The 20967-nt window shown below is 40.2% G+C and overlaps 1 protein-coding gene across 2 annotated transcripts in view; it reads right to left on the bottom strand.

Moving 5' to 3' along the window:
- The window catches only part of LOC124594758 (TELO2-interacting protein 1 homolog), a 148412-nt gene that overhangs the window by 2785 nt on the left and 124660 nt on the right, over window positions 1-20967 (bottom strand). The window contains exons 13-15 of one of the 2 annotated variants that reach the window (XM_047133145.1): window positions 11654-11976; window positions 6799-7027; window positions 3141-3275 (exon numbers count right to left, since the gene is read on the bottom strand). In XM_047133145.1, coding sequence (XP_046989101.1) covers window positions 3141-3275; window positions 6799-7027; window positions 11654-11976 — 687 coding nt within the window. Of the gene's footprint in view, window positions 1-3140; window positions 3276-6798; window positions 7028-11653; window positions 11977-20967 lie in introns of those variants that run through there. The other variant, XM_047133146.1, reaches the window with a different exon arrangement.

The following is a 20967-nucleotide window of genomic DNA, read 5'->3' as shown; positions in this document are numbered from 1 at the left end:
TATCATAACTGGGGACAAAAATTAGGTGAAGCATGTCAGTTGTGAAACAAAAAGGCAGTTGATGGAACGGGGACACCCACATCCTCCCAAGAAAACAAAGAAGTGTTTGCAAATGCTATCAGCATCAAAGCATGGCTAATGTGTTTTGGGACTCTACAGGAGTGACTCTCAATGATTTCCTCGAACGTGGTTGTTGTTGTTGTTGTGGTCTTCAGTCCTGAGACTGGTTTGATGCAGCTCTCCATGCTACTCTATCCTGTGCAAGCTTCTTCATCTCCCAGTACCTACTGCAACCTACATCCTTCTGAATCTGCTTAGTGTATTCATCTCTTGGTCTCCCTCTATGATTCTTACCCTCCACGCTGCCCTCCAATTCTAAATTTGTGATCCCTTGATGCCTCAAAACATGTCCTACCAACCGGTCCCTTCTTTTTGTCAAGTTGTGCCACAAACTCCTCTTCTCCCCAATTCTATTCAATACCTCCTCGTTAGTTATGTGATCTACCCATCTAATCTTCAGCATTCTTCTGTAGCACCACATTTTGAAAGCGTCTATTCTCTTCTCGTCCAAACTATTTATCGTCCATGTTTCACTTCCACACATAGCTACACTCCATACAAATACTTTCAGAAATGACTTCCTGACGCTTAAATCTATACTCGATGTTAACAAATCTCTCTTCTTCAGAAACGCTTTCCTTCCCATTGCCAGTCTACATTTTATATCCTCTCTACTTTGACCATCATCAGTTATTTTACTCCCTAAATAGCAAAACTCCTTTACTACTTTAAGTGTCTCATTTCCTAATCTAATTCCCTCAGCATTGCCCGAACATGGTACAACAGTTAATTCAGAGAGGTAATGTCAAACACTAACAAAGTTAAGGCGCGCAATACAAGACAAGTGCCAGGTAAAACTTAGCACAAAAGTTTTATTTTTTCAGGTCAATGCAATCCACACACAGCCAACTGTACCGGTGATTCCCTACAGGGTTTTGGATGGGTGGTATTTGATCATCCACCATACAAGTCTGGATTTGGCACAGAGCAACTACCACATCTTCCCAGCAATGAAGACGTGGTTCGCTACATAATGCTTTGATACTGACGCTCAACTGCATGTCTGTATAAACCAGCAGTTGCAACTGCAAGTGGCAGATTTCTACAGAGATGGTACTGAAAAACTTGTGCCACAGTATGATAAGTGCCTAAATCTGAATGGCATTTATGTAGAAAAACAGCTTAAGAGTGTACCTTTAAAATGTACATAATGAAATACAGTTTTATCAAATTGTTAATTTTTTTAATGAATATAATAGAGGGAAACATTCCTCGTGGGAAAAATATATCTAAAAACAAAGATGATGTAACTTACCAAACGAAAGCGTTGGCATGTTGATGGACACACAAACAAACACAAACACACACACAAAATTCAAGCTTTCGCAACCAACAGTTCCTTCATCAGGAACGAGGGAAGGAGAGGGAAAGATGAAAGGATGTGGGTTTTAAGGGAGAGGGTAAGGAGTCATTCCAATCCCGGAAGCGGAAAGACTTACCTTAGGGGGAAAAAAAGGACAGGTACACACTCAAGCGCACACACACACACATATCCATCCACACATATACAGACACAGGCAGACATTTGTGAAGGCAAAGAGTTTGGGCAGAGATGTCAGTCAAGGCGGAAGTACAGAGGCAAAGATGTTGTTGAATGACAGGTGAGGTATGAGCGGCGGCAACTTGAAATTAGCAGAGGTTGAGGCCTGGTGGGTAACGGGAAGAGAGAATATACTGAAGGGCAAGTTCCCATCTCCGGAGTTCTGACAGGTTGGTGTTAGTGGGAAGTATCCAGACTTGTGTCTGTATATATGTGCGGATGGTTGTGTGTGTGTGTGTGTATACCTGTCCTTTTTTCCCCCTAAGGTAAGTCTTTCCGCTCCCGGGATTGGAATGACTCCTTACCCTCTCCCTTAAAACCAACATCCTTTCGTCTTTCCCTCTCCTTCCCTCTTTCCTGATGAACCCAGAAGGTGTACACGATCAAGGGCAGAGCCACATGTGAAAGCACCCACGTGATTTACCAACTGACCTGCCTACACTGTGAAGCTTTCTATGTGGGAATGACCAGCAACAAACTGCCCATTCACATGAATGGACACAGGCAGACAGTGTTTGTTGGTAATGAGGATCACCCTGTGGCTAAACATGCCTTGGTGCATGACCAGCACATCTTGGCACAGTGTTACACTGTCCGGGTTATCTGGATACTTCCCACTAACACCAACCTATCAGAACTCCGGAGATGGAAACTTGCCCTTCAGTATAACCTCTCTTCCCGTTACCCATCAGGCCTCAACCTCCACTAATTTCTAGTTCCTGCTGCTCATACCTCATCTATCATTCAACAACATCTTTGCCTCTGTACTTCCGCCTCAACTGACATCTCTGCCCAAACTCTTTGCCTTTACAAATGTCTGATTTTGTCTGTATATGTGCGGATGGATATGTGTGTGTGTGTGTGTGTGTGTGTGTGTGTGTGTGTGTGTGTGTGTGTGTGCGCGTGTGTGTGAGTGTATACCTGTCCTTTTTCCCCCTAAGGTAAGTCTTTCCGCTCCCGGGATTGGAATGACTCCTTACCCTCTCCCTTAAAACCCAAATCCTTTCGTCTTTCCCTCTCCTTCCCTCTTTCCTGATGAAGCAACCGTTGGTTGCGAAAGCTTGAATTTTGTGTGTGTGTTTGTGTTTGTTTGTGTGTCTATCAACATGCCAATGCTTTCGTTTGGCAAGTTACATCATCTTTGTTTTTAGATATATTAATTTTTTTATTTCAACACGTCTGTTATTTTCTGGATAGCTCTTGTATTAAGGTGATACTTGTGAATTTCTATAGGTGACTATATGTGAACTGCTGTTTGGGTACTGTTGCCAGATGCACATGCTCATCCATTTCATTTCCATATTTTAAAATGTACACAATACCTACTCCTTTAAATACTATTTCACCAGTCTATATAGGCAACATGAAAGACATCAACATAAGACAATTGGAAATGACTGAGTTAAGACCTAATTCAAGCGAATGTAATGGGAACAGCTGTATCAAAATTTAACAGACCAGGAAAAAGCACATGACTTACTTTATGAACCTCCAAGCTCTTATTTGTTGGAGGGGGTACCAATTCGGGTGTTGGATACCACAGGCACACCAAACTGAACCATACAATATCAGCATCGACGAGGTACAATGACATGAACAGCTCCACACAACTTACCTGTAATAAAGTATAATTGTCAGTGTCTGAGAAAATATGTTGGTTTACAACTTGCCTGAATTCATTGCTGCTATTCTTCCCCAGGATTATAAAGCTAATCTCAACAGATAGTAAAGTATACATTACAAGTATTAGCAAAAACAGAGCATTTTCAAAGTTTACTAAAATGCTAACACAGGATCCAATTGACACGAGTTTTGAAACAGACAATGAAATCAATCATGTTGTGCTCAACAGTGTGTTCCATCACTGGGTGGTCTTGACCACAGTTTTGTGTTGGTCATTCATTCAGGGGGACAGCTAGGTGGTGGTCATGTCCAAAAAAAAAAAAAAAAAAAAAAAAAAAAATGCTGTGCAAAAATTGCAGTTGAAATGTTATATGACACAAATGCTTTCACAGGTGGCCCTGCCTCTGACAGCATAAGATAAACTTGAGTAGGGTGTTTTGGATGGGTATATCACACAGGTCTTGTATCTGGGTCTTCCACAGGAATATGACACACATGCCAAGACGTTGGGAGTGTATGTGACATAATGATGGACTAGGACATTGAGTAGATTGGGTGGGCAGCAGAATACCTCACTGTGAACGGCACAAAGAACATAGTGCTCATTTCCTGATATGACGATACAAAGATGAAGCACAGACGAAGGATATTATTAAGCATAATATACAAGAATTCAGTCTATTTGCCCATCGACAGCTCAACAACATCTCCATTAAAATGATGTGAAGTACTGCTTTGTAAAGAATTGTGGGTAATTAGAAATGTAGCAGTGGAGAGAGTATCAGTTATTAATCAAATTCTGTGCACATAATTAATGCATAGTAACTTCTTTAAAAAAGAAAGGGTGACACTGTGACATTGATAGAAGATAATTCAGAAAGTAACAACTTATTGCACATTTGGTGTACAGACTGATTTCAGGCTGCTGTCCAAGGTTGAATGTTTTCCTCAACATCTCAGTGTTGCGTGAGGGCCAGTTCCTACAACACATTGTTTAAAATAAATTGTGTGGCATGAAGTCGTGCTGACTATTAGTTCAGAGGGGTTATTCAATGTCTGAACATTTGGAAGTTGAAACCCTTGTGGCAAGGGGTTGAGAGTGTGAGTTGCGTGGGGATGGACCAGGATGTTGAGTAAGTTGGGTGGGCAGCATGCGACCATTCTAGGGGTGAGAAGGATTGTGGGTAGGGTGTTCATCATTTCCAGGATAAATAGTCATCCAAGCCCTGATGAAGAACATGGTTCACTTTCTCCAGTCCTGGGTGGTACTCGATGATGATGGGGATATTTCTTTGCAGCTCATTCTTAAAAGGTGTTGGGAGGATTAGGACTGTGTGAGGATACGCCATGGGAAATCTGTTTGGAGACAAAGTTTGAAAGGCAGTACCTGTCTGTTAAGGCCTTTGTGTGATGTTCAGCATACTGGACAAGGGAACAGGACACGGTGAAGCAAAAGGGGGAGAAGGGGTTGAGGTTGTGCAGAAATTAGGATACGACATGGGTCTGGTTCAAGTTCACTGACATCTTCATGATCTGCACCCAAGCCCAGGATGCCATATCCTCTTTTCTCCACAACCTCAACACATCCCCCCCCCACCTCCCCTCTCAGTCCATCCATCCATTCCACCAGGTCCTCATTAGTCAACATGCCGCCTTTGTGGACATTGACCTCCACAGCTCAGTTCATACCTCAGTCTGTAGCATGCCTGTTAACTGCCAACAGTACCTGCATTTTGACAGCTGTCGATCCTCCCACAACAAAAAATTGCTCCCATTTAGCCTGACGACATATCTGCAGTGACGAGAAGTCCCTTGCTCATTATGCTGAAGGTCTCACAGAGGCCTTCATGGACAGGCTCTACCCTCTCCCCACCAAAACCAGAACAGATTTCCCTTGCCATATCCTCACACACTCTCCTAATCCCCCCACCACCTCCAAGAACCACTGCAAAGAAGCACTCGTATCATCATCCAGTACCACCCAGGATGGGAGCAACTGAACCATGTTGTTTGCTAGGGCTCTTATTATCTATCATCATATCTGGAAACAATGGACATCTTACACATGATCCTTCCCACCACTCCTGGAGCGGTATTATGCAGCCCATCCAGCCTACCATCATCATCCCATGCCACTCCCACTCCCAAACCGCGCCAAAGGGGTCACATTCTGGTGAAACACAGAGGTACGAAACCTCCACGGTCCACACATCCTGCACATCCTACTCCAGTCCTGTCGCAGGTTTACCCTATCCCTTCAAGGAAGGACCACCTGTGAAACCACCCATCGTATACCAGCTCTGCTGCAATTTCTGCACAGCATTTTTTGGGAGCATCACCACCAACCAGCTGTCCACGTGAATGAATGTACCGTCAAACTATGGACAAGAACAGTGTTGACCAACTGTTGGCAGAACAAGCTCGAGTTCAATCGCTGCTTCACAACCCATGCCATCTGCATCCTCTCTACTGGCTTGAGATTTTCTGAAACACACACACACACACACACACACACACACACACACACACACACACACACACACACACACACGTACACGTGTGTGTGTGTTTTCTCTAGCTCATAAAAAAAAGGTAGCAAGTTTTCATTCTTTTTTATGTGTATGTCTACACTGAATGTTCTATTTGGTGAGTAGTCTCCTTTGCTCCGACAATACTGTACTTACTTTCCACCGGAACTTTACACAAAATTATATCTTTTTCATTATTAAAATGATATTGAAAACAAACTTCGTTTCTTTCAAAACAATACTCAAGGTATACAGCTGATAGGGAATGGCTCTTTCCACTCAAAGAAAGCTGTTTCTTGCTTACTACTTGGCACTGGATTTCATTTATTTCACGGTCAGCCATCACTTACTACAGCTGCTAATTTGGACTCCATACTTCCCAAATTTAGTGTTCGTATTTCATGTCTAGCAGTCTTTACAGAGAACTTTTTCAATTACAAATGACTGTACAGTAATACAAAAAATACATGTTGAATTCTTTATGGATATAACAAATGAAATCAGTTCTTACTTTTTACATCTAATCACAACAGTTTCCAGAATCAACATAGCATTCCTCACGAAAGGCCAAACTGTTTCACATGACTAAACTCTCAAATATATGTCTATTGTCTCCAGATCTTATGCAATTAGAATACTCATCACATTGTGCAACTCCTGGCAGCATCACTGCTTCAGTTTTGTATCTACTTCAATGAGAAGTATATTGATACCTCTCTCCACTTATTTACAATAAAAACTGAAGCTACAATGTTAATCTCTGAACTCTTCATTTCTTCCTTCTCATTTCTACACAGCCTGAAGAATGAGGCAGTAAATCTTAAATGTACACGCATGTGATGTGTTTAAAGTCACCATATTTTTAACTTTGATTTTTGCATCTGAATCTTATATACATAAAATTGATTTGATGGCAAACATTTCAACCATTTACTATAAAACACTGATACTTCAAAACAAGACAATCATTTTATAATACGGTCTCACCTGCAGAGGACGAGGCTGCTGAGAAGAGAGGTAAGGGGCGCACACAGCCACAAGGTCCCTCAGTGGGCGGCCACTCATGGACAGTGCTGCAGCTAGACGTCCCAGGCCTTGCAGAAGGCACAGCTGTAATTTATATGCCTGCGTGAAGCGATATGCACTTGCACTGTCTTGCAGTGTGCTATTGTGGGCAGAGCGACGTAAAAACTCGAACAGTGGAGGTAGTGCTAATCTGAAATGACAATACAGCAGTTTTCTTGTTATTCTTACTACCCCATCAACAACAACAGTAAGTCAAGGCAGAAGTCTTTTAGTGCACTGCATCCAATTGGAACAAGAACTTGAGATCAGTTTTACATACACTAGGGGCATTTCATAAATTATGCACACTGATTTTTTATGTGCACATTTACTTATTTATTTCAATATCTCTTTACAGTCCTTCAATATAGTCTCCCCGCTTCTCTATGACTGAATCCCAACATCTCAGAAGCTCTATTATCCCATCCAGGACACAATTTCTGTTCATCTCTCAAATGGCTTGGGTAATGGCATCTTTCTCTTCCAGAGAAAGATAATGGCATCCACACATAGGTTTTTTCAACTTTGGGAACTAGTCGAAGTCTGGTGGACTCATGTCCAGGCTGTAGAGAGGATGAGGGAACACTTCCCATCCGTAGTCACACAGTTTTTTGGCTATAGCACTGCTGATATGCAGGCAAGCACTGTCATGGAGAATGAATGGCCCAACCTTGAGCAACTGAGGTCAGGTTTTGTGCATTTTTCTGCGCAGGTTTTGCTTGAAGATATGTTAACACATTGTTGTGCCACTTGCCCCACATGGGACTCAAGCTGTTATGATGATTCCTTGGAGGTTATAAGCAAAAAATCATCATTCGCTTGAGCTTCAATTAAAGGCATCGACAGTTTTTTGGACGTGGAGAGTCTGAAGCTCTCCATTCACTGGACTGTGAGTTCAACTCCAGTTTGAAGTCTACAATCCACATTTCATCAATAGCGACAATTCAACATGTTTCATCAATAGTGACAATTCAACACTAGAATCCTCCACCTTTGTAGTCAAATCATTCTTTGATCAAGATCACAATGTCCAGGCACTTCTGCTTCATTCAGCAGTCAGACAGTGTGGGACCCATCCTGCAAAAATTTCTCTCTTCTTCAAATCATTTGTCAGAATACAGAATACTGTTGTTGGGGGACTTCCTGTGGCTTCAGAGAGTTCCTCACAAGTCGCACTGCATTGTTCTTCAAGAGCATCTGCCGCAAGTTTCACACTTCGTTCATCTGTTGATGTTTTTGGCCTTCCAGGTCTCAGATTATCGCCTATGCTCATACAAGCGCTATGAAAATGACTCACCCAATGTGAAACTGTACTACAGTCTACTGTAAACTCACCACAAACTTCACTTAATGCACTGTGGATGTTTGTCAGGTTTTTGCCATGAAATGTTTCGATCTTGATGTACGACCTTTGGTCCTCAACATTCACAGTTTCCAAGACCCATGCATGGTCCATTTCCACCTCTCACCAATTTTATGTTAGAGTACACAGCTTCTTTTTCAAGCTCCCAACTACATCTGACATAATTTTCATTGTTGCTGCATCAAACAATCCACAGTGATACCAATCTGTGCACTATTTATGAAATATACCATGTATATTTATTCAAGGTAATTTCCAAGTTCAGTAATCTGTTGCTGTAATTGTCACTGTGGCGCCAGTGACTCCACATAAAATCTGGTTATGACACATGACCAATGTTATCACACTCATCTGCAGACAAGAAGTCACAAAAACAGTGACATTAATCCTTCTGAGATGTCTGAGGGCTCACAACAACAGCATCATTTAAATGCTGTACAATGGAAAGAGAGACATCATGATTTTGTGTGTAGAATATGGGAGGTTTGTAATGAGCCTGCATTTGATTATGATATGCAAATGCAGCTCCAGGTGACAGGCAGACATATGATGGCAGCTGATGTTACTGCACGTTCAAATATTGTAAAATTTGTGCTGAACTGAATTACAAATTATTTATTTTCTTTCTTTGTCAGTTTAACACTGTTTAATACAAACTCCACATTTTATTTTAGTGCCATCACTATCACTCGCTGTAGCAAAACTACTGATATGCATCAACAGCTTACGGTCTTGTGGTGCTGTCAACATGTCATCACCAACATTCATGCCCAATCCCCGCCACATTATTTCATTGTAGCAAGTGACAGTGGGGGGGGGGGGGGGGGGCAGAGGGGGCAGGGACAACCTTCCACCACAGCTTTTTTTTATATCAACAAGTGTTTTAGCATCCACCAGTACAGCCACTTTACAGGAATTATCCATCAACAGACTGGAGCAGAGTTTGGTGAAATGTTCGTCAAAAATTCTTACTGTCAGATGTCAAATCCATTATAAAGGTTCCAACTAGAGTGAAGTCGCACAAAATCTAATACCAAATCCTCTCTGTAGAAAGTATCAATTACAGGATACTCTTGCACATACATTCATTTGCTCAGATGAAAATGCAATTTAGTAGTGGACAAGGAAGATATTTGTTTTAATTACCAAAATGAGCCCTACCATGAGCGACGTGAACGTCATTTTCCAACCTGAGTGGTACATGTTCCACTGGACAAAATGCCAGTCGTATGCTTGGTACATGGCGCGTTTCACTCGCTAATTGAGTAGCACAGTTACTCTGGACATATTAGACTACCAATATTATCTGTAACAGCAACACTGGATCACGCAACAAAGGTGCGGCAGAAACTCGTCTGAACAGTTCCCAAAGTTTTTATCCCATTTGTCTTGTTTTGCTTTGATCAAGCATAAAAGATAGAATTCAGTGAGGACCGACAACACTCTTGGAATGTTAATGGTATTTACTGGGCCAGAACATCAGAACCTTAAAAAAAGGACATATTTTTATTTTTCCTTTATTTTATTTTTTCCCCACTTCAACATGAAGAGATTTAATTTCCAGAACTAAGATTAAAGGAGGAAAAAGGTAAAAGGTACATTAAAGGACACAGATTAAGAAAAAAAATTAAGAAAAAAGAATAATGCTGACTCTCAGTCATGGGATGCTGGGTTTGATTCCTGGGTGGATCCACTTTTGGGATCAGACATATGTATTGTCATCATCACCATTTTATCCTCACTGATGCACAAGTTGCCAAAGTGGTATCAAATAAAAAAAATCTTGCACCAAGTGGCAGAACATACCGAAAAGGTCTCCTGCCCAATAAAAGCATATGCAATCCCAAAGGCGTTTAATTCATCCTTCCATACTAATATTATTAAGTGTGTGTGTTGCATTTTAACAACCAAGCCACTAAACCGATTTTGAAGTAATTTGGTACAGATATAGCTTAAACCCTACGCAAAAATGTAGACTACTTGAGGGGCGGGGGGAGGGGAATCAGCCCTCTAAGAGGGTGAAGTAAGAATGGCGCATCCTTTTTTACATTAGAAAACATAAACCATATTAAAATATTTATAAATTTGTTGCACAATGTATATGTAGCCCATGCCCCACTGCCTGCACCATTTAACTTACTTACTTACTTACTTACTAAGCATAAATCATCATAACAAAACTACTGAGATGTGACTGCAGCAATGTAAACAAAGGAATGTATCTATATAGGCTTTACTTGCATAATGATTCACACTATTAATGTTGGGTTTGCAGCCAATTCTCAAATTCAACAAGATATGATACACCCAAAGAAATGAAATGGAAGACCCTTTCACTTTTGAATCAGAGATTTCTGCCATAGAAGTGCTATGGAAACTTTGTCCTGGTGTTGCCACTGTGCGAGACAATAGTTTTACAAAGACCTGCAAAAATGAGGATACTGCTGTGTCTTATCGTCAGTACCTTCAATGCATCCCCCTTCTTTGTCCTTTCACAACCAATTAATATCATATTTTCAACTTTGGAGAATTTATTGGGTACCTGAAATCTTTAGCCTGGGTCCTTCAGACCTGCTCGTTAGTTCAGATGATGTACCTCTTTTTACTCAGGTTCCATTTCAAGTGTCCTTGAGCTTAATCAATGGACAGCTGTACGTAGAAATGAAAATATTTTGTTGTTACATGCTACCTTTAGCCTATTTTGTTTTATTTTCTGAAAAGATTTTTTGAAGAGACTGATGAAGCAGCTAAATGGAATTTATTATCACATATAGTTGCTAATTAATTCATGGAGAATTTGCAGGAGAGACCACTGAGAGGGCAACTTTAAAACCTGCTTGTTTTTCAATTTATGTTAATGAAATAGTGTGATCTAGCTACATGGAGTAGATTCTCTAAAACATTTCTGAGAACATGATAATTCTCTTCAAGCTGATGTTAAATATATGGTGGAAGTTCAAAATGATGAAAATGTTCCTTTTTTGGACATCTATCGCAACATGTTGGCAGTCACAGTGCACTATTTGTCCAAGAATCACGTGATGGAGTATGAATAAACCAGGATCTTGGCCGAGACATTGTGAGTGTTGGACACTATGAACCAGCAGTGCACCTGTCGACTGTTCGATCACGAAAAATACTCTTACATCTTCTATTAAGAAGTTTTCATACATCTTATTCATGAATATCACTATGAAGATATTGCGAATCCATTTCATTAGCTGATTGCTGTAGATGCAGCTTGCTAAATAGTACAGTAATGATACCCACAAACATTAATGAAGTGTAAATTACAAAAATCTGACCACGAATTCCCAGATAACTTACACATCTTATTAAACACATTTATCACACTATCAGAAAGACAATAACATCTAAAATATTGAATGTTTATTACGCAGAGATATGTCCTACTTTATGCATCTGGAGCGCAGGAAGTCACCTGAGGTGTATGCAAGAGCACAAAGCAGAGTAAAACATCTTGCAAGGACCAATGGGTCTGGACTTCGAAAGAGAGGTGCCATTGCCTCCCATATCTTGTGTGTCAATCTCAGCAAGGTGCTGGAATGTGTCCTCAGACAATGCACCCCATCAGTCAGAGTTTCCAGTGAAATAACCTGATGGCGAGGAGCATGAGATCGTGGAAGCGTATGAAGGCATCGACTTAACACCTCCCGCACAGCAGCAACATGTGGTGGAAGACGCTCTTGGTGATCTTCCGATGAATCATTATAATCCTGAAAGCAAACAACACAGGATGAGAACAGGTTTTCTGAGACATGTTATCAAACCACCATGATTTCATTTAGTCACAACTTAAAATATCACTTCATACAAAGTTCCGTTATCAACAGAGAAAACCTCTTGGATTTTAATACCACAAAACTGTGAGTCATAAAACAATAATACATTTAGTAGACATTACATGCAGTCAAAAATTGACTCAATGCAAAAAACAACATGTAATACAACAGGTTGAAAACCAATGGAAAAAAGAAGTGAACTACACTATTCTCAGAGTTATGAAGTGTAATGTTAGCTCACTGAAGATGTCACTAAAATTAAATGAGATTATTCAGGGCAATGGCTTGAATGAGAGAAACTGGCACAGGACAAAAGTAAAATAAAATTTTATATGCCAGCAATAAGCAATACTTAAAGATGAATTTGATGAAAACTGAGAAGTCAGTTGTAAGGGATGAAGATATAGATGCATAAATGAGACAAAAATAGGTATAAACAGAGAAAAATAAAACCGAAAGAATAAAGTTATAGAGAAGCAGTAGCCAAGTAAGAGACAAGACGCCTCCAGTTACTCATACAATGCTGCACACAAATTATGTAGAAAAATAAAGTATTAATCCAAATCCCCCACATTGAAATTTTAGGTTTCAGGAGAATCAAAAGAATTTTTTTCTTGTTAGATGAACTATCTAAGTAACTTCTGGCAACATTCAAGTCATCAAACACGGTGGCCAGTGTACAGAACAGTAAGACCAAAAATTTTGCTTTTTTATTGTAGCAAGAATCCAAGATGACCATTGCCTCATGTCATTTATTATGCCTATGACCAAATGAGCTACCATCAACAGAGAAATCAAGATGACGCTAGAATCATAGAAAGAAATGACTTTCCTTACAACCATCCATTAGAAGTTCTGAGTAAAAAGGACACCAATATACCTCTTGTCAATGGTTCCAACACTATGGACAGGACCAATCACGAGGCACAGCAGAAGAAATTAAGAAGCGTAAGATAAACTAGGAAGCAAGGGGAGAAGAAAAGGAAATGGAAAAAGAGACATGAATGATGCAACTGTAACAGATATTCCAGGTGTATTCTGTGATTTCAACAAAGTAAATATCTGGAACCAGACAACAGCACTAGTTGCATTTTTATTTTCAATCACCAGACCAGTTTTGGCCACAGAGGCCATTTTCTAGAGGTTATATGAACTATATTGAGGTTGAGGGTGGGGAGCATCAGAGTGTAATAAGTTGTACAATATGAAAAAGAAAGTAACAACAAACATTGTCAGAACAAGCATTGTGAAACAAATAATGTATAACAACTCATCTACAAACTTCATGAAAATGGCATGGTAAAATAAACAATCTTGTATAATAACTGGCCACAATTAAGTTAGTAACACATATAACAAGAACTTAAGAGCCTTTCCTCATGGGAGTAAAGAGACAAGACTGGTGAAACATATAATGAGGCGGTGCTTAAATTCAGGATAGCTGGGTTGCAGGAAGGTCCTGTACCGGACAGGAGGACAGAGGAAAGCATATAATAATAATAATAATAATAATAATTATTATTATTATTATTATTATTATTATTAGAGTAATTAGCAGATTGTGAAAATAAAACAAAATACAGAAATACATGGCATTTGAAAAATTTACATAGATACACCAGAGAAAGCATCATAAAAAGAAGTGATAAAAAAAAGTAAAGACAAAAGATGACACTCAGAGAATCTAATGCAAAAGAAGTGACGAGCTTGGAAAGCCATCGATGCCGAACAAGAGGAATCAGCAAACACATTCTTGAATACAGGCATGATGTTTAAACTATATGAGGTCCTGCCATTTACAGGCAGCCCTGTAACCTACCCCTCCACTGTTTAAGCACTGTCTCACCTGTGCTTTCTATGAGAAAGTGGGTCAATCCCACATTTGGCTCATCCTGGAACTGGGCCACCAACAACACTGCAGGCTGAAAACATGCTGACTGGACTTGCTATGAAATAATTTTCTCTGCAGCAGCCTGAAGGCAATACCCACACATCACCTGAGCCCAATCCAATGAGTCAGGCAATCGTAACATCATAGCAAGAGATTCAACAGGAATAAAACTTTGATGTTTAGCCTGCACATATGCTGAGCAAGAAATACTCACCAGATAAGCATGAGGTCTCACCAATCTGTCTGTGCACTTCCATGATGCTAGGTTTGTCAGTTCATGTTACATATAAGGCGTATTCTGAAACTGAGGTCCATTTGGTCACAAAAAAATAAGCTCATGAGAAAAGGTTTTAGTGACAGTAATATTTTTCTAAATATATACTTCTCCATAAATTGCCATTCACATCTATATTATATGTAATACTGCACCAGCTTCTTTAACCCCTCTGCATAGAAGTCTGCTGCCTAGGAACTGAACCAGTTGGTAATGTCGGTCTTGAGTTCACCATCATTTCGAAATCATTGTCCACCCAGCCACTTCTTCAAAGGAAAGAAGAGGAAATAGCTGCTTGGTGCAAGGTTGGGACTGTATGGACAGTGCTCAAAACATTCACAATGAAAATCTTGAATATTCTTGGTTTTGACAGTGTTGCCATGAATGAGGACATTGCTAGACCACACTTTCCCATGGCATCAATTTTAGACTGCATGTCTCAGTCTGATTAGCATTCCACAGTGAACGTCAGCTGAAAATGTTGACTCATGGTCCATGAAATCAATCAAAAGGACACTTTTCATCCCAAAAACTGGTACCATCATTTTTCACATGAAGAACAGAGATCGCTTAAGCTTTTTTGGTTTGGATGAACTTGAATGACACCACTGCATTGACTGTTGTTTAGGTCCTGCACTGGTGTACGACACCTGTAACAATATGGGAAAACAACTCATCCCCATCTTGTCTATAGCAGGCCAAAAACTGTTGTGCAGTACGCATCCTTTGCTCTTTGTGCTGATCATTGAGCATTTTTGGAATCCACCTCACACACAGTTTCTGATATCCAAGCTGTTAAGTGCCAAATGTGTACATCGAGGGTCCAGTAACATTTTGGAATTTGTTTGCCAGACCACTAATCGTCAATCACTGATCACTCTGAATTTTTTGGTTCACTTGATCAATGACATTGTCAGAATTCATACTGGGTCTGCCACTCTGCTGTTCATCATGAATATTTGTACAGCCATTTTGAAAATCTCGACACCATTTTCAAACTTTCTTGTCACTCATTTTTCAGGACCACAAAAGGCATCTACATCTACATCTACATGACTACTCTGCAATTCACATTTAAGTGCTTGGCAGAGGGTTCATCGAACCACAATCATACTATCTCTCTACCATTCCACTCCCGAACAGCAGACGGGAAAAACGAACACCTAAACCTTTCTGTTCGAGCTCTGATTTCTCTTATTTTATTTTGATGATCATTCCTACCTGTGTAGGTTGGGCTCAACAAAATATTTTCGCATTCGGAAGAGAAAGTTGGTGACTGAAATTTCGTAAATAGATCTCGCCGTGACAAAAAACGTCTTTGCTGTAATGACTTCCATCCCAATTCACGTTCATGTGAATCACCTCACACTTTTTGTTATTTAACGTCAACTGCCACCTGCCACACCATACAGCAATCTTTTCTAAATCGCTTTGCAACTGATACTGGTCTTCGGATGACCTTACTAGATGGTAAATTACAGCATCATCTGCGGACAACCTAAGAGAACTGCTCAGATTGTCACCCAGGTCATTTATATAGATCAGGAACAGCAGAGGTCCCAGGACACTTCCCTGGGGAACACCTGATATCACTTCAGTTTTACTCGATGATTTGCCGTCTATTACTACAAACTGCGACCTTCCTGACAGGAAATCATGAATCCAGTCGCACAACTGAGACGATACCCATAGACCCGCAGCTTGATTAGAAGTCGCTTGTGAGGAACGGTGTCAAAAGCTTTCCGGAAATCTAGAAATACGGAATCAACTTGAGATCCCCTGTCGATAGCGGCCATTACTTTGTGCGAATAAAGAGCTAGCTGCGTTGCACAAGAACGATGTTTTCTGAAACCATGTTGATTACGTATCAATAGATCATTCCCTTCGAGGTGATTCATAATGTTTGAATACAGTATATGCTCCAGAACCCTACTGCAAACCGACGTCAATGATATAGGTTTGTAGTTAGACGGATAACTCCTACTATCCTTCTTAAAGACTGGTGCGACCTGCGCAATTTTCCAATCTGTAGGTACAGATCTATCGGTGAGCGAGCAGTTGTATATGATTGCTAAGTAGGGAGCTATTTTATCAGCGTAATCTGAAAGGAACCTAATCGGTATACAATCTGGACCTGAAGACTTGCCCGTATCAAGCGATTTGAGTTGCTTCGGAACCCCTAACATATCTACTTCTAAGAAACTCATTCTAGCAGCTGTTCGTGTTTCAAATTCTGGAATATTCCATTCGTCTTCCCTGGTGAAGGAATTTCGGAAAACTGCATTCAATAACTCCGCTTTAGGAGCACAGTCGCCGGTAACAGTACCATCGGCACTGCGCAGCGAAGGTATTGACTGCGCCTTGCCGCTTGTGTACTTTACATACGACCAGAATTTCTTCGGATTTTCTACCAAATTTTGAGACAATGTTTCTTTGTGGAACCTATTTAAGGCATCTCACATTGAATTCCATGCCAAATTTCGCGCGTTTGTAAATTTTAGCCAATCTTCGGGATTTCGCGTTCTTCTGAACTTCGCATGCTTTTGCCGTTGCCTCTGCAACAGCGTTCGGACCTGTTTTGTGTACCACCGAGGATCAGTTCCATCTCTTACCAATTTATGAAGTATGAATCGCTCAATTGCTGTTGCTACTGTATCTTTGAATTTGAGCCACATCTTGTCTACATTTGCATAGTCAGTTCGGAAGGAATGGAGATTGTCTCTTAGGAAGGCTTCTAGTGACATTTTATCTGCTTTTTTAAATAAAATTATTTTGCGTTTGTTTCTGGTGGATTTGGAAGAAACGGTATTGAGCCTAGCTACAACGACCTTGTGATCACTAATCCCTGTATCAGTCATGATGCTCTCTATCAGCTCTGGATTGTTTGTGGCTAAGAGGTCAAGTGTGTTTTCGCAACCATTTACAATTCGCGTGGGTTCTTGGACTAACTGCTCGAAATAAATTTTGGAGAAAGCATTTAGGACAATCTCGGAAGATGTTATCCGCCTACCACTGGTTTTGAACAAGTATTTTTGCCAACATATCAAGGGAAGGTTGAAGTACCCACCAACTATAACCGTATGAGTGGGGTATTTATTTGTTACGAGACTCAAATTTTCTCTGAACTGTTCAGCAACTATATCATCGGAGTCTGGGGGTCAGTAGAAGGAGCCAATTATTAACTTAGTTCGGCTGTTAAGTATAACCTCCACCCATACCAATTCGCACGGAGTATCTACTTCAACTTCACTACAAGATGAACCACTACTGACAGACACAAACACGCCACCACCAATTCTGCCTAATCTATCTTTCCTGAACACCATCTGAGACTTCGTAAAAATTTCTCACAATGGATTTCAAGCAGCGGAAGATCCTTTGGTTGGCAAAAATATAATCACACTGCACTCTTCACAACTGATGGGATCTACTATTGTCTCGGGCATTTTGATCTACTTTCACCGATTGGCAAACGACTACTGAATCAAACCAATGCTGCAGTAGTTTCCGAAATATTCGGTAGACACTGCTGCATGCATGAAACCCCATTCAGGCTTACCATCAGTTAAATATTGGTCACCAGATCTTAATTTAGGAATAAGCCTCGCATGCCACATTCTTAACTGTGGATGAGTTGTTATACAACATTATTTATTTACCATGGTAGGTCTGACAATGTTCACTGTTAGTTTCTTTTTCATATAACTTATACCACCATACCTTGTTTTTCAATATTGTTCAGACAACCACTTGAAAATGGCCTTGGTGGCCGAAACCATTTATGGTAACAGAAAATAAAAGTATGAATGGTGCTGTTATTTGATTCCAAGTAATTACTACAGATGTGGATCTCGCATCATCATGTTCCACATGTCACACAAAAAATTATAAAGCAAATATTAATCAGCATTTTGGTCACTGTTGCTGGTGGGCTACATCAGAGCATATAATACTAATGGGACAATTTACTGATTTCTCTCTCATCTTTGTAACTGCTTAACAGGAGTAATAACAACCATTCTTTGATTGGATGTTAGAAATGGGGCAGAGTGGAGCAAAGGTTGTATACATAATTTTACAGGCCCATACTGGCAAATTAGGAAGGAGTTGCTGTTATGACGTTATCCTACTTCGCAATTTGGTGATGGTTAAGATGTGTTATTGCAATGGGTTTCTTATTATGATTTAAAACCAAACTTTATGAGGCAGTTACGTAGGTGCAGTCTGTCCTTTAGCCAGCTACTGATGACACTGATGACACCCAAGATGATTAAAGCTTGCAATCATCATCATGATTAATGTTGGCGGACTCTCATATCCTCCTTAGGAAGGTAAGTTGCAACTTAGCTAGGACAAGGGCTGTCTTACGGTAAGAGAGGCTTGTGCTTTCTTAGGCCTGTATCAACAGGTCTCCAACATAAACTTATCTGTACTTACAAATGACCTCAGTGTGTGCAACATATTGACAGCATCTTTGGGTCCTAATGCTGTTACTCCTACAAAGGATGTGCTTAATGTCCACATAGTGAACAACACTGTTCACAGGCACAGTGACTCTCTAAACATACTGTAGAAGAACAGTGTGGGGCTGTTCCATCTACAAATCTCAGACGTATTTTTATGATTGCTTTCTTTGTGAACTGAAGGTGGTATAAAGCTTCTGCAGTTCTCTTACAACGTACAGGTATCAATTGTAAATAGGGTCAAAACCATGTTATAAATGTAATGGTAAAAAAACTCTAAAGTGTGGTTCACACATGAAGATATGATGAATGATACATGATAAATACAGCTGTGATCACTAACAGAACTGTACAACATTTAGAAAAATAGAACAACAGTTTTGTGCAGATGTACCTGTTTCGAATTTATGCTATAAGAGGATTTCAAAAAGTTTCCACCTGAAGGCCGTACAATCCAGAATCAGTATGCCAATCAGGCAAAATCGGTATCAGCATTGAAGCAATCATTCCACCAATGAGCCAGGTTGAATATAAGAACTTGGTAAAATATCACGACCTGTTGCGTGAAGAAGTCTTCAACCCTTCATGGCCTTTTTTAAGTGGCTGAAAGGAGTGATAATCACATGGAGAGAGTTCAGGACTATAAGGCAGGTGCTCAAGTGTCTCCCGCTTGTCTTGGCACAACTTCTGTGTTATAACATTTGGAATATGGGAAGGTGTGTTACCACCAAACTTGGCGCAACATGCCAAAACAGTCGTTTTCAACAGACATGCTGCCCCACACAAATTCTTCATTCTTCAATGGATGTCTATCACTGCCTGTCCTTACACATCCCAGAAAAGAATTACAGCACACTGGTCTATTTGGAAGCATTTGGTAATAACATTGGCATAGTTCACATCTACACATGTATCACACATACATCAGAAAGACGTGATGCCCCACTAATCCCTCTACCTGCATGTTGGTGATTATATACCGGCGTTGGAGTTACATTATGTTGCATATATGCTACAACAACGCGCTCAAATTAAAATTTATTGATCGTCCTTTATAGTCTGCTGCAGTCGCAATTGTTGTTGCTGCTGCTGTTGTTGTTGTTGTTGTTGATGATGATGATGATGATGATGATGATGATTTTAGTCCAGAGACTGGTTTGATGCAGCTCTCCATGCTACTCTATCTTGTGCAAGCTTCTTCATCTCCAGTACTTACTGCAACCTACATCCTTCTGAATATGCTTAGTGTATTCATCTCTTGGTTTCTGCAATTTTTATCCTCCACGCTTCCCTCCAGTGCTAAATTGGTGATCCCTTGATGCCTCAAGATGTGTCATACCAACCAGTCCCTTCTTCTAGTCAAGTTGTGCCACAAATTCCTCTTCTCCCCAATTCTATTCAATACTTCCTCATTAGTAACATGATCTACCCATCTAATCTTCAGCATTCGTCTGTAGCACCACATTTCGAAAGCTTCTATTCTCTTCTTGTCTAAACTATTTATCGTCCATGTGTCACTTCTATACATGGCTACATTCCATACAAATACTTTCAGAAACAACTTCCAGACACTTAAATCTCTACTCGATGTTAACCAGTTTCTCTTCTTCAGAAACGCTTTCCTTGCCATAGCCAGTCTACATTTCACATCCTCTCTACTTCGACCATCATCAGTTATTTTGCTCCCCAAATAGCAAAACTCATCTACTACTGTAAGTGTCTTATTTCCTAATCTAATTCCTTCAGAATCACCTGATTTAAATCTACTAAATTCCATTATCCTCATTTTGCTTTAGTTGATGTTCACCTTATATCTTCCTTTCAAGGCACTGTGCATCTGTTCAATTGCTCTTCCAGGTCCCTTGCTGTCGCTGACAGAATTACAATGTCATCAGCAAAACCTCAAAGTTTTTATTTCTTCTCCATGGATTTCAATTTCTACTCCAAATTTTTCTCTTGTTTCCTTAACTGCTTGCTCAATATACACATTGAATAACATCGGGTATAGGCTACAACCCTGTCTCATTCCCTTCTTAACCACTGTTATCCTTTCATGCCCCTTGACTCTAATAATTGCCATCTAGTTTCTGTACAAACTGTAAATAGCCTTTTGCTCCCTGTATTTTACTCCTACTACCTTCAGAATTTGAAAGAGAGTATTCCAGTCAACACTGTCAAAAGCTTTCTCTAAGTCTACAAGAGCTAGAAATGAAGGTTTGCCTTTCCTTTACCTATCTTCTAAAGTACATCGTAGGGTCAGTATTGCCTTGTGTCTTCCAACATTTTGCAGAATCCAT

This window comes from Schistocerca americana, chromosome 2 (genome assembly GCF_021461395.2).
Source record: "Schistocerca americana isolate TAMUIC-IGC-003095 chromosome 2, iqSchAmer2.1, whole genome shotgun sequence".
In the NCBI taxonomy this organism is placed as follows: Eukaryota; Metazoa; Arthropoda; class Insecta; order Orthoptera; family Acrididae; genus Schistocerca; species Schistocerca americana.
The sequence above is the reverse complement of the archived record's forward strand: the minus strand, read 5'-3'. Positions and strand labels throughout refer to the sequence as shown.